Raw genomic sequence first — 27,502 nt, forward strand, 5'->3', positions numbered from 1 at the left:
TTTAGTAGGGTATTTATATACAGGAACTAGCCTTTTATTCTTACATAGAATGTAGAGCTACTTGTACTGTATTAATTACAAGTTTCTTTGAAACGAAAGACTGTTTTGTTTTTCAGCAGCGTATGCCTTTATTTCAGTTGTTGATTTGATTGATTAATGATCGAGTCATGCAGTTTCTGTTGTGTTTTTCTTATTGACCAGTAAGTAAAGTTTAATATTTTCATTTATTTTAACAATATTAATTTTGTATTGAAATTCTCTAATGTCACATACTTGTAAAGTATTGTTTGATGGTACCATGACATTAATATGCAAAATACAGTGTAGCTGTTACTGGCAATAATATCATGATATAACTTTTAGAAGAATAAAGTCAGTTATTTCAATACCTTGTTAGGTTCAATAATTTTGCTCAAACCAACAAAAGGAATATGAAGACCATGAATAATTTACATATGCCCAATTTTTGTTATAAATCCACAGTCATTTAAAATTAATGATATGAAAAGTATGAGTCAACCATTTATATCTTTTTGTTTGTTCTCGCTTCCCCCTCTTCCTTGTTAAAGGTTAAAGACAGCATTTTGCTGAATAAAAACAGTGAATTTGTCAAGCAACTGTCAATAATGCTGAATACTGGAGCAACAGCTCAGCAGATTGGGAACTTTGTGATGAAAGACATGGTTTTGAGAGATGCAGTGAAGGCATGCAGTTCTCCTTAAGGATATCAATGGCCAGTGCCAGAAGCTTTGCAAGAAGAGTGATGATGGCTCGTCAGTTTTGCGAGTGCCACGCTCTAAGCACAAGGTGTCCATATATATTAACTCATTGACATTGTTGTTAAAAGTTTAATTGCAGCCAGTCATATTACAAGTTGACGAAATCTTTTGCTTTCATACAAAAATTATTGGTACCTGGCTTTTATCTGCAAAACATATGATCACAATTAATTATTGTGTGTAATCACTTAAATAAATTATAATGAAATAAATGTTACTTCAAGGTTGTTTACAAAATTACACTCATTCTTATTTTCTTTACATTGATAGAGCTTAGAACATTTCACATGGGAAAGTATTATCACTGAGATGAAACAACATGCTCCAAATGTATTGGATGTCCTTACAACTATTGCTGTACCTGAAATAAAAGAACATACTGCATCACAGAAAATTCCACCCTTGTGCACTGCTTATGGAATTCTTGTGAACACCAGATGGAAAGAACTAAGCCTCATTCAAAAAGTCAATGGCGTCCTGCTTGGTTTTGGAAATGCTACTGAGAGGGTAAACTTGTTGTTTGAACACTTTGGAATGATTGATTTTCATATTGAGGTGTTGGCTTAGAATGATCTCCCACATGATAAACATCTGTTGCATATATAGTGTTCATCGCTGCCCATGATGCACTTGGACTAAACTGGCCCAGTCCTCACTGCACTTGTGTCACAGAAATATTACTTACACTGTACTTTCTGACAAATTTTGATTCACTCAAACAATGGAAATTACATTTTGGTTAATCTGGTAACTGCATGATCTCCCAGTAAAACTGATCAAGGCTTTTATTAAAATTAAACTGAATTATTCATTGATCTTATGTTTTCATATGCTTGACTTCGTACATATTTTGATAAGAAAACATGATTACATTTTTAATGTGAAGAGTTCGAACAGAATAATAATATTATTTTATTGGATTCTTTTAATGTAGACAATGAAAAGACTAAATGTAAGTGGAATATCCATCACAAGAGATGGCTACCGGTCAATAATGGATGACATGGGGGCACAGCTCGTTTGCTGTATTCGAAAGAATGTTGGAGCTGGCGTTGAACCCCGCATAGTATTCGACAATCTGGATTTTAAAATCTTGGCTAATATAATCCTGCAAAACCACACAAATTCAGACATGCATTGCATTGCGCATTTCCTAACCTTTGACAGGGTCAGCTCTTATTAAACACGAGTGAATTGGAAAAGCTCCGCAGGGATTTTATTGTGCTGGTGGCCCGTACCTTGGAGGAATTTTTCAGTTTTATGGCAACACTGGGAGGGGCTGTCATTCCCAAACATATTTCTCACAGGTAAGTACGGTACCATTAATTTGTTAAATCAAATTAAATTTGAAAGGGGAAATACAGTATTAAGGAATCAGACCCTTTAAAACAATACAAAAAAACCCGTTTAATTATACCTTTCTTAGTCAGAAACACTACTATAAATAAATATTTTAATTTTTGATTTTAAAACCTGACTCACTTTTAAAAATCCTGTATTGTTCCTGTTTTAATTTGCTATTGCACTTGCCATATAATTTCAAAGTAAAAGACAAATAATCTACCAATTGCAATGAAAAAAAGGTAAAGCACACTGCATGAGCAATAAGCCAGAATCTTAGATCTATGTGCATACATGTATCCTGAAAGAGGATGCACCTGAGCTGTAACAGCGACGTTCCTTGCTTTTATATTGATGATTTGACAGTCAATTGACAAAGACACTTTTCCCAGGAAATGAATTACACTCACAAATATTACACTTAGTCTAATTTATTACTGTAATAGGGGATCTAGCCAGGTCATGCAGCAAACTATATTGCCCAATGTCACAGTGCACAAGCTGCACTTGGCTGTCTTGTTAAAAAATGAGATCCTTGAAAAAGGGCCAGTTTCTAAGATTCAATCAAAATTTATTTAATTTTTTTGTTACTTACTGTATCATTTTTTCAGGTACTCTGCTTCAATGAAAAAAAAGTCTGTTATCATTGGCCTGCCCGTTGTACCCTTTAACCAATCAAAACATTCTGATGTTTGTCAGTACCTGGAATATATACAAAGCCTGCTTATTGACATTTACAAACCAGAGGTAGAGAATATAAGTTAACATTTTTTTAAACTAACCCAACCCAATACATTATTATTATTATTATTATTATTATTATTATTATTATTATTATTATTATTATTATTATCATTCTTATTATTATTATTATTATTAAAGTAATTTGTAATTTTGTATTATATAAGAAATACGCTGTATAGCGTACGATCAAACATTTCTACCCAATACTAACTGAAGGTCAAAATGTTCCTTGTCTGTTACTCAAGAAACCCCTTCATAAATATAAAACATGATTAACTTGAGTTTCATTCATTATTTACATTATTGACATTAAATATATAATTATTGTTATATAACATTTTTAGGGTAATCCTGGTGAACCTGTCAATGCTGATGATATTCTCAAGAAATCGAAAGTGCCTCTTGCAGGTGACCTCCTTGGCAGAGAACGGATAACTGGAGCGACGAACACCAGACTTGGTTGCGATAGGCCATCAGAGAGGTTTGAGAATATTGTTGAGACACCAGCTCTTTGGCACACAAAGCAGTCCTTCCTAGGGGTAAGTTAAGGGTTAATTTTAAACTTATTAAGACATGAGAATAATATCAGTAAATAAGCCTTCCCTTGTTCTATGAACTTAATGTACAACTTTGCTTAGGAAAACGAAATTCAAGTTAAAAATATTTCATCCTTAGTTGGATTCTCATTTTCCTTTTATAGTGTTTTATTTATAAGGCGACACAACGCAAATGAACATTGCCCGAGAGAAATCATTTTACTCTGAATTTCATTTTACAATTTAATTATATTAACGAAGACAAATTAGGTGTGCATTGCATAGTACCTCGTAAATAATCATTTCTAACTTTCAGAGAATTATTGCAGTTATTGCAGTGTATATATTTCCTTATCTACCAACAACAGAGTGGTTTTCTGTCACCAAGTTGCATTGTATGTTCTTTATTCCAAATTAACATAAATTATCCTTTACACTAAAATGGACTTGCCACAGACTATTATTATTATAATAATTGACCTTACTTTGTTCTGTCAAATTGCAGTTCATCTGGGAGCAACTGTATCAGCCAACAGCTGCAAGTGGTAGAGAGGCAGGAACCCTTTATAACTTCAGACAAACATTCAAGCTGGTCAATGTGCCATCCAAGGTGACAAGCAACTACTCTGCTTGCGAGTCTCTTATGCTGTCTGTTACAAAAGCCTATTTGTGTGAAGCCTTTATGACATGGGCTGAAATGCCAAATCTAGATGCCCTCCCATCATGGTTCAGAGAAGTGCAAACAGAGCTGGATCATTCATTAAAATGGCAAATCCTTGAATGTCACCTTGGAAAGTTTGTGGACGAGTTTGTCTTGACGGAGTTTGATGTGGAGAAGGCATGGCGCAAACAAGCTGAGCAAAGAGAGGAGCAAAAAAAAATCCAAGAGCAGCACATGAGAGTACAGCAGACCATAGAGCAGCAAAGTACTGTAGCTGGTGACAGTGTAACATCCCATGATGCTACCATTACCCGGGATGCGAAGACTCCTGGTATGTTGAATAATGATACATGTATGTTACTTACTGCCTGTGAGGTCTGTATTGACAAAATGTGTACCCAAGGTCCACAGTACTGCCAGAGGCTGCAGGCTAAGGGACATACTTGAAACAGAGGGCACAATCATATTTTTCCACAACAGTTAACCAAGGCTAAGAATAACATTTTTATTTTCTAAGGCCAAGAGAAACTACTGGGAAAAACTGGGACAAACAGTTATATTCAATGCACTTTCAACAAAGTACAGAAATAAGGATAATGACTTTTGTAGTTGTTTGCTTTATATTTTTTTGAAGCTTTGCTTTCAATAGCCCAAAAACGATAAGACAAATTGAAACGGTGCTTATTAAGTTAGCAACATGAACTCATCACTTGTTTCCCTGGTCACTATAACTGACTGGTCAAGAGATCAGATCAGATTACTAGACAGATGTACACATGATTATAATCAGTGGCATTGTTTTTTCAGGAACAATTGTAATAATGTTACAAAGATCCCTTGAATATACTGTTCTTGGTGTTGGTCAAGTTGTCAATGTTGATGTCGAGGGTAGCCAAGTGCCTGACAATAATATACCAGTCCATGTGGCCTCTGTTGAACCATGTGCTTCAGGCATTTTGGTACCAGGGCAGGTTGTATTTTGGCCCTTTGACATGTTGGCAGTATACAGACCGCCAAACCCACCTTCACATTACTCAGACAGATTGCCACCAGCACAAGAAGAGCAGAATTGCACAAGTACCATTTCCAATATTCCTAATGGCAGCCCAGAGGACTGCCAATTAAATTATGGGCTTCAAGTTATTCAACTTGGTATGATGTTAATGCAACTTAACGACACTGTACGTGAAGGAGATGGTGACCGCAGCCTAATAAATTGGAAAATGCTTATGTTGTATTTTAGGTGCAGGCCTCGAGGAATGAAATATGCATATGAGGCCATGAGGTTTATAACCTATGTCAAAGCAATATACCCTGAGAAAACTGCTCACAGAATACTCCATGGCCAATTTGTAAACCCAAGGGGTGGGGAAGGCAACAATTATGCCAACGATCTGAAAATGGAACATTGAATACAGGACAATAAACTCTCAATGAGGGGTATGCGAGCAAACAAAACCCTTGAAGCTGTGCAGAGATGTTCCGGATCATCTTATGGGCAGAAGCAATTCTCCATCCAGTTTGATGAACAGAGTAACATACCTCCAGAATCTACATCTCACACTCATGCTTGCACAACAGATAATGTGAATGCCATGCTGGAAATTTTGCAGCAGATTAAGCCCTTTCAGTTCAATGCTGGGAGACTGCTCAATTCCTTCCCACATATTTCTAAGAGTCCATTAGACAAACTAGATGTGGCACTTCTCCATACCTGGCTTACAAGCAACAGGCGTAAGCTGTTTGCTGGGGTAGTTGAGTTTGCTGTTGAAGAATCAGAAGAACACCCCTCAGAAAATGACGATGACGATGATGACAGTGTTGAAGAGGATAATTTTTAGATGTACTGGTAGTTACTGCATTCATGACGTTGTTTCAGTGTTCTCAGGATAAATATCATAAGTTGTCACTATTTACAATGACCAGGCCCTAGCTAGGAAAATTACAAAAATTGTGCAAATTAGGTAATTGGTCCCACAGTTAAAGATGACCTCCAAGTCAGGGTTCTCCTTATCAGGCGGTAACCGGTAAAATTTACCGCTTGTAAGAGCACTTATTACCGCCTGCAAATGCTCAGAAGTCGCTTATCCTTTGCAGAACGTCCAACAGTAACCAATTGCTTTACCGGTTTGAATAGGTGCCATACCTGTTGCGCTGAAAACTAGGGAGAACCCTGCCAAGTGGAACTCTTCCCTTTTCAAAGTATGGGATGAAGGCAAGTGGGATATATACCATAATAATTGTTGAATAATTAACAACTACACTGTATTCACTGAAGTGGAGGTGGCTACACTACCCACTGGCACTGAGGCGAATAGTTGTTTTAGTATATACTATAACAGTGAGATAATATAGCCCAAAAAGATGATTTTAACTCATTAATTTTATTCCTGCAACAATTACAATTATATTTGCGGGTGCAAAGCAGGCTCAAGTTGCTCAGAGGTGAATGGCAAAGGATATTCGGAGTTTGAGTAGCCAATCAGAGCATGGCTTCCATGCTATCCACTGTTATAGTATATACTAAAAATTATTATTTGTGTTGAGAAGGATGTTACCTGAAAACACTGTTACTGTTCATGAAGAGATGAAAACTACATTGTGTTTATATGAATTCTAATAATTATTATTTGAGATCTCATAGAAAGAGAAAGGTTATATGAATTCTAATAATTATTATTTGAGATCTCATAGAAAGAGAAAGGTAAAGTGTTCCTTGTTGCATTCTGAGCTGTTAGAAATTGAAAACTATACAGTGTACAGTAATTTTACATAACATGACTTTGTCCCATGATTTTCTATTTTTCGAATTACTGGTAAGGTCATTTGTCCAAGAAAACATGTTGGAAAAGTTACTGTACAAAACAATGTTGCAACTGCTATTATTGTGTTAAACTGTATTTAAAAAGTACCCTTTAAGTTTCAAAGTTGCTCCTATGTGACCCAACTAGTTTAGTTCTCAAGTTACTTTGGATGACCATTACCATTGTCTTGTTTAGGTGTTCAATCGCGTGTATTAATTTTGGTCTATACACTGCATCATGTAATGAACCCTTTCATTTCCAAGAATGATCATTTCACCTCATTCAAAGGCTTAAAAAGCAAACATGAAGAAATTATCTATTGTGTTTGAGGCATCACTCAACACCAGTTAAGTTAAAACAGGGTTTGTGCTGGATTTTGTTTATAAAATTCCAGGAGTATTCAATGAGTTTTCAAGGAGTCTTTGTAAGAAGATTTCTTTGCCATACATACATCATGTTTCAGTGTTTTCTCTGCTGAAAAAGCCTACCTATGTCTCTTTAACTTAGCATGATGCGATCTTAACAATTTTCACCCAAGCAGAAATTCAAGCAGTTTTCAAGCAGTTTTCCACAAAATCCTTTTTTCAAGGGGTTTCAATCACCCTTCAAGTCCAAAATTAAATTCCAGGGCTTTTCAAGGAGTAGCACGAACCCTGTTAAAAGGTACAACTTGACTTGAGCTTGTGACTTAAGTTGTATTCACATGAACGCACAGGACAACTGAAAATGTATTTTAGGCTACATGCTACTATTCTTACAGATAAGTACAAGACTTAATACTTTGTTCCCATGTTTCTAAGAATGGAGATGTCTGATCTTGTTGTGACTTTGGTCACACTACAATAAATCATTGAGCACTTTAGTACAGCAAAGGTTAACTCACTGAAATTCTAGAACACTAATGAAACCCCAAGGTGAATTTCTAGTGTCATTTTTCTTTGCAATTGATTCAAATTTTTGCAAACTAGTTTGTGTATGTTTTAAACACAATAAGTACAGTGAAAGTACTCCCACTGTTGTACACATAAATCGTTAATTTTTAAGGAGGCTCAAAAGGTTTTCAACACTTGTGAGACTCTCTGTTTAGATTGAATAACACTGCAACACTATATCATGTAACAGCAATGCTATGGTACCGTATGAAACACAGATTATTTCCAAACAAGATGTGATCATTATTGTGATGTAATAAGTTACCTTGGCAATGGGAAAGCCCAGCAAAAGCACCCTATATTTTGGATTTAGTTGCTCATATCTAATAAACGAACTCAGTGACGCCCACTATTTATTGATGAAAAGTGATTAGAACGCCACAATGAAACTTTCGGCAAAGTTTTAAAAAATTCTGTCCAGAGGATTCAGAGCTTTGCAGAGAGTTTCATCAGGTCCTTCTGATTACTTTTCAGAAATAAAAAAATGGAAATAGGGGTCATCGAGTTTGTTTGTGAGATATAAGCAACTAAAGACAAAAGAAAGGGTGTTTTTACAGGCCTTGCTATGGCACGCCATTTGTAGCAAAATTCAATCAAGTGAAATGTTTATGCAATCCAATCATTTTTGCGTGATTCCATTTAATCCAATCTTCCAAATACATTTAAACAATCTGAAAAAGCATTTAATTCAATCCTACGATTCTCAGTTCAATTTAATCATGACTGAATATTCATTCAATGCAATCATGAAAATATGTATTCAATTCAATCATGGCAACTATTCATTCAATCCACTCACCATAATGTGTATTGAATTCATTCGCTAAAATATCAATTCAATCCAATCATGTTTCTTTTTTCAATTCAATCTGCGCAACATTTGTTCAATCCTTTCATGAACATATTCGTTCAATCCTCACGAGAAAGCATTCAATCATCGAGCCATTTCATTCAATCTTCCTGGGGCGAGCGCGGCCAACCAGATAAGTCACGTGAGGTTGTCAGAACCCGCCATTTTTTCCGCCATTCAACTCTACAGCTGCTACAGGTTGGTGCAAGGTGTTTTTTACGTATCATTTGGCGATAAATCATGTCTCTGTCGTGCTTCCGTTAGAAAAAAATAGTGTTAAGCGCTTCTGTCAATTCAAGGAGTAGTTTTAGAAGTAATATCGTATTTTATTTTATATTTGCGTACGTCTAGCGTGTCAAATATGGATCACTCTCAAGTGCAACGTGCCGCCCGTATGCTCGAGGAGGCATCGCGAATCCTCCGAAATGATAGTCCACAGGCTGCCCTGCCACCAGAGACAGAGTCGAATGCTAACAACGTTAATGCGTCTGATGTTTTTCGGTCTGCGAGAAGTATGCTTAACGCAAGCTCAAGCAATGGAGTTTTCAGAAGATTAAATAGTTCAGAAAGATTAAGGTCACTGCCATACCCTAACCGGCAGGTGCGAGTCAGGTCCGCACCCGGGAAGCAACAGCAAACAAAGGACAAGGGAGAAAAAAAAGTTCTGGAGTTTGCCGTTTTGAAATGTGCGGAGGATGAGAAAGAGAACATGAAGTGGGACTCAATAGGAGCAAATGGCATGTTATCATTAAATGAAAACGACAACGAAGAGACAATAAGACGATCTATCAAAGAGTCCCTTACAAACAAGTTTCCGCTGATTGGATCCAACGATTTTGAGTTTGTCAAAGTAAGACAAAAGAAAATTTCTAATCTGGAACTGGGCCCAGGAACTGAATACAGTTTTGCAGTTGTGAAAAAAATGGCAGGGCAAGGTCTACTGTACATAAGAATCAAACCAGGATTTGAATTCCTGTATGGAGAGGATGATGACAGTGATATGGAAATTTCTTATTTGGAAAAAGCAGGGGAGAATAACAATGACACGAGAAGTATTAGTCCTGTTCAGTCTGCTGTAAATAGCATTACAACTGGAGAAGGGAATGACGGACAGCCCAACCAAGAACAACCAGGAGAACTAAACACTCCAGCAGTCAGTGCAACTCTCCATGCAAGTGATCTCCCTGAAAAGGAACCTGATGATTTACTTGTTGAAATAGACCAGCACTCATTATCTGATCCTGTTGAAATTCTTAGGTTTCTACAGCAACAACTAATTAAGGGCAGATCCATGGATGTTGCTGACAATAGCAGTCCACCTGAAGGTGAAACCAATTATATTACAGTTGATCGCTCCAACATATTGAAAACAACATTCACTGAATTTGAGTCCATTGATGACTTTTGCAAGGCATTTGAGGTAGACTTCATGGGTGAAGAAGCAACAGATCTAGGAGGACCCAGAAAAGAATGGATTCGTCTTATGAACCATGCCATGAAAGAGAAATATTTTTCTAATGGCTTACGGGAGTTCCTTTCAGATGAATATTATTTCATTGGTGTGATGATGGGCATTGCTCTTCTTCAAAACGGTCAACTACCATGCTTTCTTCCATTGGATGTAATTGACAGATTAATTAGTACACAAGAACAAGACAAGTGCATAATCAATTTACAGCGGGGACTTGATGTGTTTGGACTTACTAGAGTCTTCCGCTTCATCTATTGAGACCCAGCAATGCTAGTTTGACCTCTGCAATGCTGTTAAAACTGTTGAAGCCTGCATTTTCTCCAGATGGGTCCACAGCCTGCTCAAAAGAAAAGGAAGTCTATGCCTGTTTTGTTAAGTATGTGCGTCAAGTAGCCAGTGGCAGAAGGCATCCATTGAGCTTAAGTTCCATCCTAATTTTTGTAACAGGGGCAGCAGAAGAGCCTGTTCTTGGTTTCACCATTCAACCGTCTATCACATTTGCCCATGGAGAAACATTCCAGAAGGTACAGTGAATTGAATGTACACAAATTGGCATATTTTCAGAATTGGTCATTTGACGCTGAAACAGAACTGAAAATATTTACAGCTTATTATTATTATTATTATTATTATTATTATTATTATTATTATTATTATTATTATTATTATTATTATTATTATTATTATTATTATTTTTATTCTTAATCCATTCACACCTCAAACGCCCTAGGACAAGTAAAATCATCTGGTGTTAGACAAAATAAAATCTATTACATGTAAGGTCACTCCCAGCAGTCAATGGGTCAATGGGGACTGAATTTCACTTACAGTTTTGGTAGATTTTAAAATTGGCACAGTGGTATTGTCATTATGTGTTCAGGTTGGACAGAAACACAAAGTAGTAAATGGGACAGTTTTGGTTGAAAAACATGAAAACTCTGCAAATTAAACAGGCACAACAAAAGCTGTCTTATGACCTTTAAAGTCAAGGCTGTTTCTTGAAAATCCATGCATTCGTTTTGTACATTGTACTTATGTAATTTTGTTTTCTTCACAAGCTCATAGCATTATTTATTTGCAGTCCACAGAAACTGAAGAATCAGTGTGTTACCTACCAAGTGCGCATACTTGCACAAACACATTGGTGCTACCAAGAGGGCCATTGCTCCGAAAGCTGCCAGATGAAAAAGAAATGTTCGAAATTTTTGATCTTGCATTTTCCAATAACCATTTTGGAAAAATGTAAGTTTCAACACATGGAAGAAAAGAGAAAACAACATAAAGGGAACAGTTTCTTGATTTGTAGCATGATCACCTGTCACATTTGTGTATCATATGCATAAGTTTAAAGGGAACCTCCACTAAAACCGCAGAACATAATGTTTACAGTTGAAATTGTTCAAACGTTTTCCAATGAATTCGTTTGTATAGAGAGAGGAATTCCAAAAACACTTGTTTTGGCTTTAAAATTTCCCGGATGCCCCCATCTTGAATAATGGTGACGTGTCGTGGTTGTTCTGACACAAAAAGCGTAACAAAAGGGAAACCCATTACAATTCTTCAAGATGGTGGCACCCGGGAAAAATTTCTAAGCCAAAAGAAGTGTTTTGAAGTTCATTTTTTTGGATACAAATGCTTTCTTTCTTCAAAATTACCTTATGTTATGCAAGAATGAACATATTACATGGCAGCCATGTTGTTTCTGAGTCACAAGAAGTGGATTTTCTCTGCTTTACCTTCCTAAAACAGCTTCAAACTGGAGGAGTTAGAAGACCAGTTTGTAAACTGTCTGGCATGGTAGCTAGTGTTTGCATGCTTCTGCCCAAGTTAAAAGATTTTTCCTTAAGTGGAATGTGTGGAAGAATGTAGATGTTTTACCTTAACGTTTACAGGCAGCGTAGAAGACCTTAGGAACTATTTTCAGTAATGATACTAAAGTTTTTATGCATTTAACGAGGAATCCGTTGCATTTGATTTTCATCACCAGTGTTTAGATTTGAAAGAGTTACACGAAAACTACACTAATACTATGTACTGTAGTTTATTGGAGAACCATTATTACACATGTAGCTTAATGACTTGTCATTGCATTTCATACTTTTTAATGAATTGTTCCTTTTTATTGGCTTCAAAAACTGTTGACATTATACATGTATTCTTTGCAATTCAGTGCAAAACCATTTGCAACATTCTGGTGTGCTTTAGTCTTACAGACAGCAGGTGTCAAGAAGGGACTGCAAGCAGGCAGTTAACCATGTTACCAATATCAGCAAACCTTGTTGAGCATTATTCAGAAAATAATCCAATTCCGTATCAAGGGGATCTTGTTGTATCATTCTCTGTGCTGGAAATGATATCATTGAAGAATGATGCCCCACGCAAAGTAGGGTGGAACTGTTCATGTGAGCTTTAATATTATTCAAAAAACCAAAAAAAAGTTCGACTGCCTGTCCACTTTGATGGCATGACACAGTTAATTTTATTATGATATGATCATTCATAAGGCTTTAACGGATGAGAGGCTTAATGTACCCATCAAGTTACCATATTGAAGACCCAGAAGCTCACATGAACATTTCCACGTTATTTTGCTTGGTTACCATTGTTAATTGTTAATTAGAAAAGTCAGCTTTTGCATGGGAAATGCGTTATGCAGGCTATCAGTAAGCTTGCTGCCATATCGTCTTTGCGTCCATCTACACAATTTCACTGTGCATTGAGTTCTTCAGTTTTAAGAAGAACCAGCTCTAGTGCCTCCATGTACAAATCTATTCCCATTTGACATGATTGGCTTAGTGGGTCAATATTTTCGAGTACAAATGACTTGACCACATCACTGTTATCTAGGAGCACAGGCTCAATAACAACATTATTGTCACTGTCTATGGTTGATGGCCCTTGGGCATCATAACCATACATCGCAAGGTCACTGACATAATCATCTAGCTGATCATGTGATAAGGGATTATCAGGGTGCATCATTCCATTTGTCCACATTTGATTTGGTGTCCAGTTACTTTCAGTGCGAACATTGTGATTATTGAATGCCTCAGTGAAGTCAGCCAAGGCTTTGTTGATCCTTGGAATAAAGATTAAGTGGAAGGTAAAAAGATGGATGCTGTTTGTGACATCAAGAACACCCGAATACTCCATCGCATAAAAAATGTAATACAGATGGCACACGCATCTAAAAACATCTCTCCACAGCCTCTCTATTCGTTGATTGTGAGTAGAGGGGCCTGCAATAAAGCTCCCCCTACCATGCCCTCTTGCTTGCACCATTGCATCACATACCAGTACATTTTCGACACCTTTGTCAACACGAATTCTAGAGGGCCAGAGGTTTCCATCCCTCTGTATTGCAGCCAGAAAGAGTTCAAGAACCGTTTCAGCTAAGTTGTTTGAGTTACATCTTAGAAAAATAACTCGTCTGGAGAATCCATCAATGCATCCATGTATGACAATTTTCCATCTTATCATTGAATGGTGGCCATCCAAGTGCCACAATGAATTTGGCCAGGGAACATGGTATGTTCGACGAGAAACCACTACCCCCCACCTTAATGCAGTGTTTTGAGGGTCCACTCTCGCAATGCTCTCCCTTACTCGCCTTCTCTGAATCCTTAATCCGAGAGACCTCAGGTGACCACCAACATAGTTTTGCCCAACGGCAGTGCCGTGATTTGCTATGTATGTGCTTATTATTTCATCTAGCTCTTCATCTGATAAATGGTCAAACCCTCTGACATCGCCAAGACCGTATTGGTCCACTCTTCTTGCCACAGTCCATCTCGAAACACCCAGTAACTCGGCGATTTTCGTCCAGCTGAATCCCAATGTCATCAGTTCCTCCAGCATTTCTGCGGGAATTTCAAAACACGGTCGCCCGGGTTTCGCATTCCACTTCTTTGTTATTGTAACAGATGACGTAGCAAGAGTTGTTGGAGTTACTGCGCTGGTAGCAATGTGATTCCGTAACAATGTCAGCACATTTGTGAAAGAGCCTGCAAGTGAATCCAAGGCCATCGTGTCTGATGCTTGAATGTCACTTGTCTCTTGCAATGTCCGAATCAAAGAAACAGTTTGATCTGCTACTTCAGCATGCACTTCTGCGGCTACTTGGGTTTGCTCACTAACATTGTGTAAAATATTTTCTGCTTTTTGAAGCACGGACTCCAAAAACTTGGGAAGATCAAATTCTAAATTAAACGCATCGATGTCCGCCATTTCCAAGTTATGTTGTTTTCTATCCTTAGTCCTTTCCTTTACCTTGTCTAATAAGGTTTGGTTGGCCGCGCTCGCCCCAGGAAGATTGAATGAAATGGCTCGATGATTGAATGCTTTCTCGTGAGGATTGAACGAATATGTTCATGAAAGGATTGAACAAATATTGCGCAGATTGAATTGAAAAAAGAAACATGATTGGATTGAATTGATATTTTAGCGAATGAATTCAATACACATTATGGTGAGTGGATTGAATTAATAGTTGCCATGATTGAATTGAATACATATTTTCATGATTGCATTGAATGAATATTCAGTCATGATTAAATTGAACTGAGAATCGTAGGATTGAATTAAATGCTTTTTCAGATTGTTTAAATGTATTTGGAAGATTGGATTAAATGGAATCACGCAAAAGTGATTGGATTGCATAAACATTTCACTTGATTGAATTTTGCTACAAATGGCGTGCCATACCTTGCCCATTGCCACGGTGACATATTACGTCATAATAATGACTGCATCTTGTTTAGCAATAGTTCGTGTTTCATTTGGTACCACAATAAATTGCCAATACATCATACAACGTTGTGGTGCTGAACCTTCTAATAAGATTGTCACTTGCAAGCATTGACACTGGTTCGAGCCTCCTTGACCTCCATTCTTAAAGCACGGGTTTTATTAAATCTACTTAATAATTACATGTTTCACTGAGTTTTGTATTTTTTGATAATGTTCCAAAGAACAACTGCTTGTCTTTTGCTATAGATAGGAAGATGCATCGCAATTTCCTCAGCTGAAGTGAAAAAGTTCACATTTTTCACAATGTCATTAATAAGGCTAATTGTTATTCCACTGCTTAACCCAGTGCCTCCAACAGCAGATCTTCCACGCCCTGGGAGAGACAAGCGGAATGAATTCAGTTCCTCTCTTAATCTCTCGGCTGAATGTGGCGGTAATTGTTGGAACATTGCCTCTGTAGAGACGCCTGTCTGGTCCTCTTGCATGGAGTCTTGGAACATAGTTGAAACACTTGCTATTATGCAGTCGTCGCAACTGCAAATATGCTGATGGTAATCACAACAATTGTGGAGAGCATCATTTTTTGTTGGCACTTGGAAGCCAAAATAGCCTAAAATCATTTCTCTCTTGCATGTTTGGCTTTTAACATAATCTCTCATGACCTGAGATTAGTGTTTTTTCCCTCTTGAAATGTCATAACTGTTGAAGTAAATATGGCTTTTTGCTGGAAGGCCATCCCTCCCAGCTCGTCCAGCTTCTTGAAAATACTCTTCCATCGAATAGGGCACACCAATATAAAAAACTTGCCTTATGTTTGGTATGTCTAGACCTATACCAAAGGCAACTGTTGCAAAAATAACTCTTATCTTAAAGTTACCTTTAACAAGGCCATCAATAATTCGCTCTCTTTCATGTTCTGGGTACTGCCCATGGAATTGCGTGTAAAGTCTGTTTCATGCACTAAAGTAGGAGTAGCACAATGAAATAACCTCAAGTGAACCATAGACAATGGTTAATGGGAAATCCAACCTTTTGGCTCGCAGATCTGAAATCAAAGCGTCTAATATGTTGCCAAGTTCATCTGCACAGTTTCCTCGCCTTGAAGATGAGAAAAAAATATCGCTGCGGTTTGGGTTAACCAGGACCTCTGTAGGATGTATCATGCCAAGAGAATCTTCAATTTTCTTCTGTACAGCTTTGGTAGCAGTGGCAGTTAAGCCAAGCAGTGGAGTATCAGGAAATATACTAGCAAGTAAACCAAGCTTTGAGTAGGTTGGCCTAAAATCCTTCCTATTTCAACAAGAAAAAGAAACATTTCAACAGGCAAGCTAAATGAAACTGAAGTGCAAGTCAGAGAACAGATTTACTGTATGTTTTTGCCTTTTAGTACATGCAGACAATTGCAATGACTTTGATCCAATTATTGAACTTGACTAATTGGTGAAGATGTTTTTTAGGAACATATTCCACTGATTGCATGATTTTTTAATTTACCTCTCCCAGTGAGTACTGTAGGAGAGTGACCTTGCACAACTGTTAATCAACCATCCAATGACAGATTTTATTGAGTGTGGGAACTGCTGAGCAATCCTTTTTCAGCCAATATACTCTGGCTTTCAGAGAAGTTCCAACACATTAATTGTTCAGCAAACATCAATGATGCCTCGTAAAAGACAGGTGTTTGGGACTTGAGGATAATTATTTAATGCTTTGTTTTGTAAGTATGGGAGTCTCAATAAACCGTTTCACTGAGGCCTTGAGCTGCTCTTGTAAACTTTAATCCAAGTGTTTGCCGATCTACGGCAACATCAAGGAGAAAGAGAATATAACAATATTACAAATTTTTTATTGTTCATTTCGAATAAGCTGCTAATTAAAAAGACAAAATCATACTTCTTATGGGAGTCTTAACTGAGATTAATAGTTCTTCCACATCTCATGACTTATATCGGACATAATTTTTGAGAGGGCAAGGACCCAAATGAAACCCCTACCACAAACAAAAGAAAGAGGAAATAAGACAATTAGTTTATTGGTATAGAGACAGATACTACTGTAGTTCTTAGTTCCAAAATTATGAAAGAAATGTACAGAAAGCTAATCACATTTCAGACGATTAAAATAAACTAAATTCTCTACTTTGTGTACTACGTAGTAGGATTAAGTTTAATTCAACTTCCACGTCGGTGACAAGTTTTTCTAATTACTTATTATTAATCTCTTATATCCACAAAAGTAGAATCGAATGCTTACCAATCGATCACAAGATGGGCTTCATCCACAACAATCGCTCGCACCTTCCGTTTGAAAGAATGATTTCTTAATAGCTGAGAAACCTTTTTATTGTCCACCACGACCTCCGGATGTGTAAAAATGAGGTCGTATGTTGTATTTAACAACATTTCAGTGGGCACATTCAACGCAACTTCATCCCTGTCGTCATCTCCGGATCCTGTCAAGCGATCTCCTTTTAAAACACAGACATTCAGTTTCCCCTCTCTCATCTTCAAAACCTGATCCTGTATTAAGGCATTCAACGGCGAAATAACGAGAACAAACGAGTTATTGGCGTTGGATCTTCCTCTGTTAATCATGAAGTTGCACACTGGTGGTAGAAGCTGGTAGATCAAACTTTTACCATAGCCAGTCGGTAATACGGCCAACACATCTTTCTTCTCGACTACTAATAGCTTTAAAACCTCGTACTGCTTTTCTTTCAACGTAATGTTGTTTAAATCTAGCATTTCCGTTCCAAAATTTAGCGCCCCGTGGAAGAGATCGATCTTGGCTTGGTCCGCCATGTTGAAAAAGGATCGAGCTTGCGCAGAACGATCGGAAGTCCGTGAATCGCGGACTGTTAAATTGGAACCGTCATTGGAACCTGCCAGAGCTTTGCCAGAGCAACCTCGTCCCCAGGGTCTTCTCCTCTGCGATTTTCAAAATGGCGGCTCGTCTGGAGAAGACCCTGGCCAACGCTAAACTAACACCTTTGTTGATTAGCCCATTCATACGAACACGCTGATTGGTTTAAGTACATTCTAAATAAATATGGCGGACGTAGCGAGTGTTTACACGAAAAAGAAAGGTTGAATTGCAGTTCAGTTCAAGCGATGTTGAATCAGACTGCCATTAACGATTCGAAAGGTGTCACCTTTCAACACCAGACCATGTCCGGCGTCCATTGAGTTTGTTCCTGATGCCATGCCTTTATCACCATCAGCCCTTCAGGCCTTCAGCACTATTATTGCATTCAGGTGGCAACACATGGATCCCGTGTGATATTTCCCTTCGTTTTTGCTCATTTGCTGATCGTATTTTCTTTCAATTTGCATGGCTTTTTTACCAGTGAATGTTTCTTTTATGATGCTTTTGACCTTCAATTTTATATCATTGATATTTATTTCATTCCTACAGTTGTATGTGTTTTTGCATTATTACTGTAATATTATTGTCCCGTGTTATATTTCCCTTTATTTTCGCTCATTTGTCAACAGTATTGTCTTCGATGATACATGTACCTTTTGCCATATCAATTTTATATCATTGATATTTGTTTTGTTCCTCTGTGTTTCTGCATGAATACTGTAACAATTCATATTATTCCATGTTATATTTCCCTTCATTTTCCCTCATTTGTCAACAGTATTTTCTTCGATGTTTTGACAGTGCAATTTTATATCATTGATCTTTGTTTTGTTTCTTTGAGTTTCTGCATTATTATTATAATTTTTATCCTGTGTGATAATTATGCCCCTTTGTTTTCCCTCATTTGTCGGGTGTATTTTTCTTTCAATTTGCATTGCTTGTTTAATAGTTCCTTTGTTGATGCTTTTCCACTGAGCACCATTTTATATCATTGATCTTTGTTTGTTTCGAATGTTTCTGCATTAAAATCATTGTCATTGTTGATTTACACCATCGGCTGTAGCATTGCCAGTCATGGTGGTTTTCTCTCCTCTTATGGGAGTTACGTGTGGTCATGAGTACTAGTGTGTTGTTGCCACGCCAGCCACAGGTTGTTTTCAATATGTCTGCCCCTTAACATATATCTTTTGCAGCATAGGGGTATTGCAACTTGTTGCGGTGACAATGTGTGTACTGTCTGCCATGCTTACCCCACTGCGCTTGTGTTTTTCTGTATTGTGTTGGTATTTGCCTGTCGGGTCTTGTGTTTACGGTATGGTATATTGTTCTAAATTTTATTCACAACCAGAATTTGGCTTCAGATGCTAACATTTTTGCCAGTGTCTTTCAGTTCTTATTTCCTCTTGCTTCTGATGCCATCCAAGCGTTTCTATCATACCAAGATGTTATCACCTGAATCTACCTAGAATTACGAAGGTTTTCGCCAATGCAAGGATACACAAGCTTAGTTAATATTACCAATAATATTATCCTTACCAATATGCAGGTCACAGCTATAGAATAGGTGCAGCTACCACTGCTGCATCCGTGGGCCTTCCCCCCCCTGGTTACTTAAGATCTTAGGGCGCTGGACTTCTGCTTGTTATGAGAGATACATTCAATGTCCCGATTCCCTTCTGTCAGAAGTCTCTACTAGACTTTTCCAGGACACAGTTAATTAGGTTCTATACTACACACCATCTCGCAACTAGAACAGGGAGTTCTAGTTTAGTTAACAGACTTTCGAATTGTTTATTTTTTCTGCCCTTGTGATCTGTATGCGGATTCTCATTACTCACTGTCATCATATCCCTAAAGATTTGATTGTGGATTGTTCTCACAACCCCCTACTCAATGGTATCCTTCATTTTATCTTTCTTCTATACATGTCTTCCCTTTGTTCTAAAAGAGAAATAGCATATTGATCACTCTTGGCAGTACAAGAATCGAAGGGTTAAATGTCAATCTTGTTTGTGGCTCATCTTGGGGAATACACTGTGTGTATTTTTGGGGATGAAGTGCTCCCATACAGGTCACCCTTTGCCCCATAGACTCACTTATTTCTTCTATTCTGGGGTACTGGGCCCCAGTGCAGCTTTATAACATTGTTACCATAGCAACTAGGTGAAAATCTTTTAGGATAAGGACCTCTTTCATTGGGGATCTTGACCCCTTGGAGAGGATTGGGGGATTATGACCCCACTCTAGAGAGGATTGACTTCTTCAGCTAACTAGGATAAGATATAAGGACCTCTCTTGCGGGGATTACGACCCCCGGAGACGGTTGGGGGAGTATGGTCCCCTCTCTGAGAGGATTTTCCTCTCCTTCAGCCTTAGCACCATTACTTGGATAGAGTTAGTTTGTAGACTTGACCTGTGCGAGTAGTTATTTTTCTGGAGCACTTGTCCCCAACCCCTTTATCCCACAAACTTGCCTCTGTGTAATTTTTTGCTGTTCTTGGGTTGGGAGCATTAATCACAGTCTCACAACAATCACGATCTTACATCGACTCCAAAAAATAACCGTCTTGGTACAATGCTCTTTATAAAAACTCAATTTCCTAAAGGTATCTATTTCAAGCCACGAAAAAGCAATCATGTTGTCAGCTCCCGGAAACATCCTCATCATCCATATCATATAAAAAACACGCGATAAACGAGCAAAGAGAAAATAAAAGTACATTGAAAACATTGTCCTGAAATCACCGACAATCTAAAGCCGTGGTTGAATTACTGTGGGTGATCTTGTCCCATAGTTTCGTGTCTTTCAGGGCAATATTTTCAATGGAAAAGAGCTCATTACAGTAACCAAGCTCAAAAGCTTTTTTGAACAGCCTGTCAATACAACTTAAGTACTTATGAATACGTGCAGCCCCATACCTACACAGCATATGTAAATATAGGTAAAATAACACTAATGAAAAGAAGATGAAGATAAAGATGATCCAACGGTAATCCATAGAACTTACCAACACTTAAGATATACAGACGACTGCTAGCTTTCGAAAGAATGTTATCTAGATGTAAATCCCAGTTACACGGATCGGACTGAAATGTTACACCCAGCTACTTCAGACTGGGCTTCCGTTCTACAAAAGTCAGAGGAACTAAGAGGAGGATGGATGTTCTCTTTCTCGACGAGCAAAAATAAGACAGGAGATAGGGCAGATAAAGATGAGAGTGATGGTGATGTTGGAGTTAATGATGATTATTAGAGACCTATGATACGACGACAACGTCTACGAGACCGCCACAAAACAATGAGCCTAATGAACAAAAAATAAAGGCTTAGCACGACCTGAGCGTGCGTTTTGCATTTAATTTTGGTACATTTCTTTGCCTTCCTCGTCCTGACAGCGACGTGAATTGACTAAATTTGAGGTTATATAGAGGACGTGAGAACCTTACCACAATATTGTAGATGTTTTTAATGTTCTTCCCAAACAACCACACCGTTCACGCCAATTTTATTTCTACAACTTAATTAATGTCATATCGACCCCATCCATCACAGTTCCCAAAAAGAAAATTTTCTTAGTTTTACCTTATTTAGGGCTACAAAGCAAAATCGCTAGTAAACAAATTGTCGTGTATTAATAAATTCTACGGGTGCATTGAGCTCCTTGTTGGGACTGCAATGATTCTTATACCGGAAAAACCAAAAGACGATTGTATGACAGAAAAACTGAACATTTTAAAGCATTAATTAATGGTCATCAGACGTCGGCTCTTGCGGACCATGTAACATCAACTGGTCACAGTTAAAAATGGGATTATTTTGAGGTTTTAGCGAAAGGGCGACACTCACTGTAAAATAGAAGAGGCACAGTTGATCAAAGATTTAAAGCCGACCTTAAATGAATATGTCAGCAACGAAAGGCTGTGTCTTTATTAGTTTTTTTTTTTTGTCACCTCTATTGTTACTTAATAGTTAATAGTTAATTAGTTAGTAATCCTATATATTTAAAACTCCAATTTTGTATTAACCGTCACTAACTGTCACTTCTGAAGATGTATACAGAAGCGTACGAAACTTCAAGTAAAAGATAATTTCAAAAAGGATGCGTTTATATCTGATGTTTGTCACCGCTGTTTGTGTGTTATCTCTGATACACACTTTCCATTCCGAACGACTTGAAGTTATCACGAAATTATTACAATAACTGGAAATGATATTTTTAGGCGACGTTCTCGTTGGCATCGCAGTCCTCCTTGCGTAAGGTCCCAACGTTGTCCCCAGGGCGCTTTTTAATGACCTTGGGTGGGGCGCCCCACCCAAAGACAGGTTAAAAAAAGCCCTGGGGACGAGGTTGCACGTTCTGCATATTTTGGAGGACGTGAACCACGACGATTTTTCGTACTTTCTTTTGGAATTGAACGCTGTCATTACAATAGCCTGATCGAGTTTTCAGACCGATAGGCGAACTGATCTGATCTGGCCATCTGAGAGATTCGATTGTAAAATGGAAATCCATTTTTTTACAAGGCGTTGTCCTCAGCGTAGCCGTTGTTACTGCTTATAGGGAACTTAAGCAACGACGACGGCCACGGCAACGAGAACGTCATCTCTGAATATAAATCTGCGTTATTTTTATCAATTCGTGACTATTTCAACCTTTTTCATATGACAAGGGTGTAATAGTTCCTCAAGAATGACACTAATCGGAACGGCCTTTAATTTACGAGAGAAAATGAAAATTTATCTCGAAGTGTTGACTTTCTTCATAAAACCTGAAATTTGGCTATTTCAAGTCGTTGTTTTGCTGACGACGGCAAAAAAATGGACAAAAATGAAAAACGCACATGCAGGGCGTGCAAAGTTATTGTTTTTACTCACCAAATATGCAATTTTGTGACGTTCTCGTTGCCCTCGCCGTTACCGTTGCTTAAGTTCCTTTATGACGACGACAACAACGATGATGATGATAATCTTACCTTTTCTGCGTCTTTCTTAAGTGTGTTGCTCTCAAAAGCTTCACTAGCCTTCTGTAGATCTTCGTGAAGAGCTGGAAGAGCCTCGTTTCTCCTTTGAAGTTTTTCAACGGCCTCTGTAAGTGCCGTTACATTGATACTGTTGGTGTTGAAACAAATTTTATGCGATTGAAGAAAGCTGTTGTCGTCCTCATGTCGGATGATGATGTGGTACTTGGCTCGATCATTGCCATATTTGTTGATGATATATTTCATGGAGTCTTTCATAACGCGAAACGCCTCTGGGGCGACCTCAGAAGTTGCATTGACGAGAAAGACAATGGCGACATCTATGGTGAAAGAATACAACATCTTATAGTTGTATTAAGGCTAGAGTATTTCAGGTCCTAAACATGAACTTGTACTCATTGTGATATCATTAAGATTTCAATAACAATAATAATAATAATAATATTAATAATAATAATAATAATAATAATAATAATAATAATAATAATAATAATAATAATAATAATCTGTATTCCTCTTAAGACAGACATATCTTAAGTTACATTTACAAATGTCTTAAAATTTTAAGAATTACACTATCCAAAAATAAATGGATAAATAAATAAACTAAAGATCATATTTAAAAATAAGCTTATTAAAAAAATACATTCTTAAATCTATCAGGATTTATTTGCGGATGATACGCAATTTTGTTGCTTAGGCCCGATCCAAACGCCGCTCCGCTCATGTGCAGAACCTAACTCAATAAAGTTCGACTAAAGAGCGACTTTGGAGCGACGGCTGATTCATACGCTGTACCTGGATCGAACTAAACTGAAATCCATACAATGGTAAAGGGGCCCAGGTACAGGTAAAACTTCGGAGGGTATTGTGGTATAAGATTATAAATTATCACAATTTATGCGTTAGGGTCGGCACATGACAAGAGCGCCGTATGAATCAGCCGCCGCTCCAACGTCGCATACTGCGACAGACCCTGTCGAACTTAACGTTGTTGGCCGCTCCAAAACTAACCTGCCGAACCCGGCAAACTGATTCAAACGCCGCTCTTCTGCCGCTCTTAACTCGTCAGTTAGGCTCGGTGCATGAATGGAGCGGCGTTTGGAACGGGCCTTAATAAATTTACTCACTCACTTTCTAAATTTAGATGGTATCGTCAACTTGCAAACATCATTCAAAATTCATGCCTTTGTCTCCAAGTCTGACAGCACATGGGGTTCCCAAATTTTATACAAAGATAAAGAGGTTTTGATCTTTGCAAGCTCGCGACGACTATCTCATGGTTACAATGATCCAACACCAAATCGCGAAAAATTACTCAGAATTTTAATGTAATAGTCTAGCCTTGAGGCTCATTTCCTAACTTATTCAACTAAAAAAAAAAAAGTAGTGTTGGCGAAATTTTCATTTGAACTTTGAAAGACCTGATTTGTGGCACTAAAAGTAAACTCTATGAAAGCACGTAATATATATCTCCTGAATTAATTCCACTCCGGATAGGTTTCGAGAACTTCCGATGGAGCTTTGGAGAACATTTCCGCGACTTCCCAAGCGATCTCCAGTGTCTGAAGAATGCTACCTTTACTTCATTCCAAGGGTTATTTCGAACGAGTAAGTGTTGAACTCGGAGTTTTAGCCATACGTCGGTACTGATTAGCAGAGCGTTGCAATAAATTACCTCTTGTTTTTTGCCACTTAGCTCTGCAGATGTGAATAATGTAAAACAGAACAAAGAGAACTGGAAACAGCAGCACGTCGAACACACACCAGATGTTGAGAAGACACCACTTCCAATATTGAATACTCAGCCAGGACGATCTTTTCATAGTGCGGAATACACCGAACCATTTGTTGTTCATTAAGCCATGAAGCACTGGATGTGCTAAAATCTACAATGGAAAAAAGAGAATTCGTCAATTAATGCACGTAATTAAAGTACTCTTAAAGTGCCACTACGACGAAAATGTTTGGTTTTTTTTTCGAATTTTTTCAACGTCAATTAAGCTAGTCAATATGTTCAAAATAAAACAGTGCATTTAAATTTGGAACGATAGAAGCGAGATAAGTCGGGAAATAGCCAGGCAAAAACCGCTAAAAATCTGTCCGCCATTACTCGGACGTCATTGGAGAAGCCTGCGATTATTTTGTAAGCGGTCTTCACGCAAGACTTGGCTAGTGACGTCATACGCGCATTGCTTCGCGGGCGTTTGACAAAGCGAACAAGTCGATCAAGGAGTAATGTATATAATATCAGTAAAAAGCAACTCGGCGATCTCTCGCATCTAATAGACGAAATAGGAAATTAGCCGCGCTTATTTTGAGCGTTGCGCATATGACGTCAGACCCCAGGCGATCCAGCTAGACCCAACCCTTTTCCTCGCTCACGGTCATTTTCCGTTCGAGTAATGGCGGACAGCGAAAACTGAAAAACTACGTTACAATAATCATACTTTCCGTGGGAATTTTGAGATAAAAATTGGCATGATACCTATTTAGTACGTCTATTTTCAAAATCTAAAGAAAAAAGGACATGCAAAATTTTCATCGTAGTGGCACTTTAAAGTGAAACAAATTTATTGCAGAAGTAGTTTCGTTTCAGTGGTTCTCAGTTCTTGCTGTTAGAGTTCTTGTTATTGTTGTTATTTCTGTTTGTTTCTTTGCGTTAACCGTTTAACGGTAACTGGAATTGCCATACTCACACATCCGACAAAAAGCCCGCCATATATTCAGACTCTTGGCTCCGTCAGTTTCAAGTGCGATCCACCTCTTCCCTTGAATTTCTTGTGCAAACTTCCATGAAGTTGCAAATGGACTACGGTCGGGTCAGGTTGTGCATACAGAATCTCCACGGTGAACACCACAAGGACATGCTTAGGGAAAGTTCTTTTGTGTTATGAGCGAGGGTGATTTGAACTGGGCAACTTACGCTGAAACATTCTTAAGCCGACCGAGTTTAAACGCTTTGGTTTCTTACCTTTTTTTGCTCCATTTCTATAGCATCATCGATGACTTGATCCAGTGAATCGGCAAAAGTGTGGCGGAATTCTATATCTGATTTTACGGGATTTAACAGCGAGCAAGAAAACTCGTCCACAGAGTTGGCCAATTTTGTAAACTCTTCCTCGTCTTGTTCCTTCTTGTCTGCTCTACGACGCAGCTCACTGCTTGCCTAACAAATGAACACAGTAATGTGTCAAGCCTCCTAGAGATAAACATTCATCTCGCAAACAAACGGCGTAACGTATATATAGTTTATGTGTTCGGCTCCTAAATGACGACTGCTACGCGGACGAGACCGTTTGGTGCTATCATATCAGTAATATGTTAAAATTACGAGTGTTTTTTTCGGAGGAAAGTCACATCTTACAGCTGTTCACAATTTCTCTCTCGTATTCTAGGTATTTTTGATATATCACAAAGATTTTAGAAATCTTACCACTGCAAAAAATTTCTCTAGATCACAGTAAAACATCTAAACTGAGTAAGGTCTTCCGTACGTATCTGCTGGTTGGTGATAAATACTTTTTTTATCAAAGTAGCTTTATCTCTTGGGGATACTCGTCGTCTCGTGCAGGGGTGTAAATCACTGATTTTGGTCTTACTTAGGGTGTCCAAGAAGAAACGTCACGAAGTTTAACCGTCAAGGTATCGTTTAGGGTTGTATACTGTCTGTCCGTTTTTAAATGGCATCTTTTAAAGGTCAAATCAAACTCGAGCAGTACCCAAATTTGTCTGCATTTAATATCGGTTTAATTCTAATTTTTTCCACGAGCATTCCGAAACGTTTCGCCTGGGAGTCTTATTAAGAGGCTTTATATGTCATCTACCTTCATTGCCATATACAATGTGTTGTTCTTGCATTTTGTTAAAGCTCGTGGGTTAAGCCTGTCTGTTATTTCTTCCACATCCCCTGTCACAATCGTATCCATCAATCGAGACTCTAAGGAGGAAAAGACTCAGTCACCTCTGCTTTAAAAACAGTTATAAAAGAGCGCATTTTGATTCAGTGGGTGTACCTTCAGGATGAGAGTCACTCAGTGGAGAAAGTTTCACGATACTGATGCCAGGCAATAAACTGTGATATCTTGATTTCTTTCGTGAGGTCCCTATTATGCTGCCAAAATGCGAACATTTCTGCGATCATACGGCAACGCTTACCATACGCAGGCTAGAAACACGCTCCTAGTAGACAATAGATTGTCGCAATAACAAAATGAAAGATTTGTCCACACAAAGTCAGAACAATTACCGGGTTTATCATTGACCACAAACATAGTTCACTTTTTGAAAAGGGAAAATCATTGTTAGTACCTACATTTTTGGAAGCTATTGACAACTTTACATGGTCGACAACAAAGTAACATAAATCACTATATCTTTTGTTTGCATATCGTGTCCCAAGCCAATATTCAATCTTCATCATGAACATTTGCGGGAACTCCGTATCAACCTACCTTGTTCTTCTCTCTCTTCTTTCTCTTTGGCTTCTTTCTTTTTGGCTTCATCTTGATCATTATTTGACAATTCTTGTAAATTTATTTCACTTTCTGATTCTTCCATTGTCTTTTCGTCTCTCTAAAAACCACTAAAAAATGCAAATTGCTGATTGACAAATGAAACAACTGCTTCAAAGGAACCGTACCAAAACTTACTACTAAAGTTTTAATGAGCGCTACAATAGCTGTGGTTACACACACCTTGGGTTTGGAGCCTTCCGGAGGGTAAATTGCTTGGGTTTGGTTCAGCTCAGGGTTCATGTTACCCTTGGGGATGCGCGGTTACACAGTAAA

General features: G+C 38.0%; 3 protein-coding genes across 3 annotated transcripts in view; 1 reads left to right on the forward strand and 2 right to left on the reverse strand.

Moving 5' to 3' along the window:
- The window catches only part of LOC138003847 (uncharacterized), a 66,407-nt gene extending 39,109 nt beyond the window's left edge, over positions 1 to 27,298 (reverse strand). Inside the window, exons 1-5 of the mRNA XM_068850111.1 lie at positions 27,167 to 27,298; positions 26,540 to 26,652; positions 25,687 to 25,881; positions 24,391 to 24,601; positions 22,707 to 23,032 (exon numbers count right to left, since the gene is read on the reverse strand). Coding sequence (XP_068706212.1) covers positions 22,707 to 23,032; positions 24,391 to 24,601; positions 25,687 to 25,881; positions 26,540 to 26,652; positions 27,167 to 27,272 — 951 coding nt within the window. The 5' untranslated portion in view covers positions 27,273 to 27,298. The remainder of the gene's footprint in view (positions 1 to 22,706; positions 23,033 to 24,390; positions 24,602 to 25,686; positions 25,882 to 26,539; positions 26,653 to 27,166) is intronic.
- LOC138004388 (E3 ubiquitin-protein ligase SMURF2-like) lies at positions 9,009 to 11,364 on the forward strand. Its single transcript, XM_068850889.1, is given in 3 exon segments — positions 9,009 to 10,359; positions 10,362 to 10,642; positions 11,200 to 11,364. Coding segments are annotated over 3 exon segments (1,797 nt in total).
- LOC138004389 (uncharacterized) lies at positions 12,825 to 14,345 on the reverse strand. Its single transcript, XM_068850890.1, has one exon. The coding sequence runs from the start codon at positions 14,343 to 14,345 to the stop codon at positions 12,825 to 12,827; it is 1,521 nt and encodes a 506-aa protein (XP_068706991.1).
- Positions 27,299 to 27,502: the final 204 nt, after the last annotated feature.

This window comes from Montipora foliosa, chromosome 5 (assembly GCF_036669935.1).
Source record: "Montipora foliosa isolate CH-2021 chromosome 5, ASM3666993v2, whole genome shotgun sequence".
Taxonomy (NCBI): domain Eukaryota; kingdom Metazoa; phylum Cnidaria; class Anthozoa; order Scleractinia; family Acroporidae; genus Montipora; species Montipora foliosa.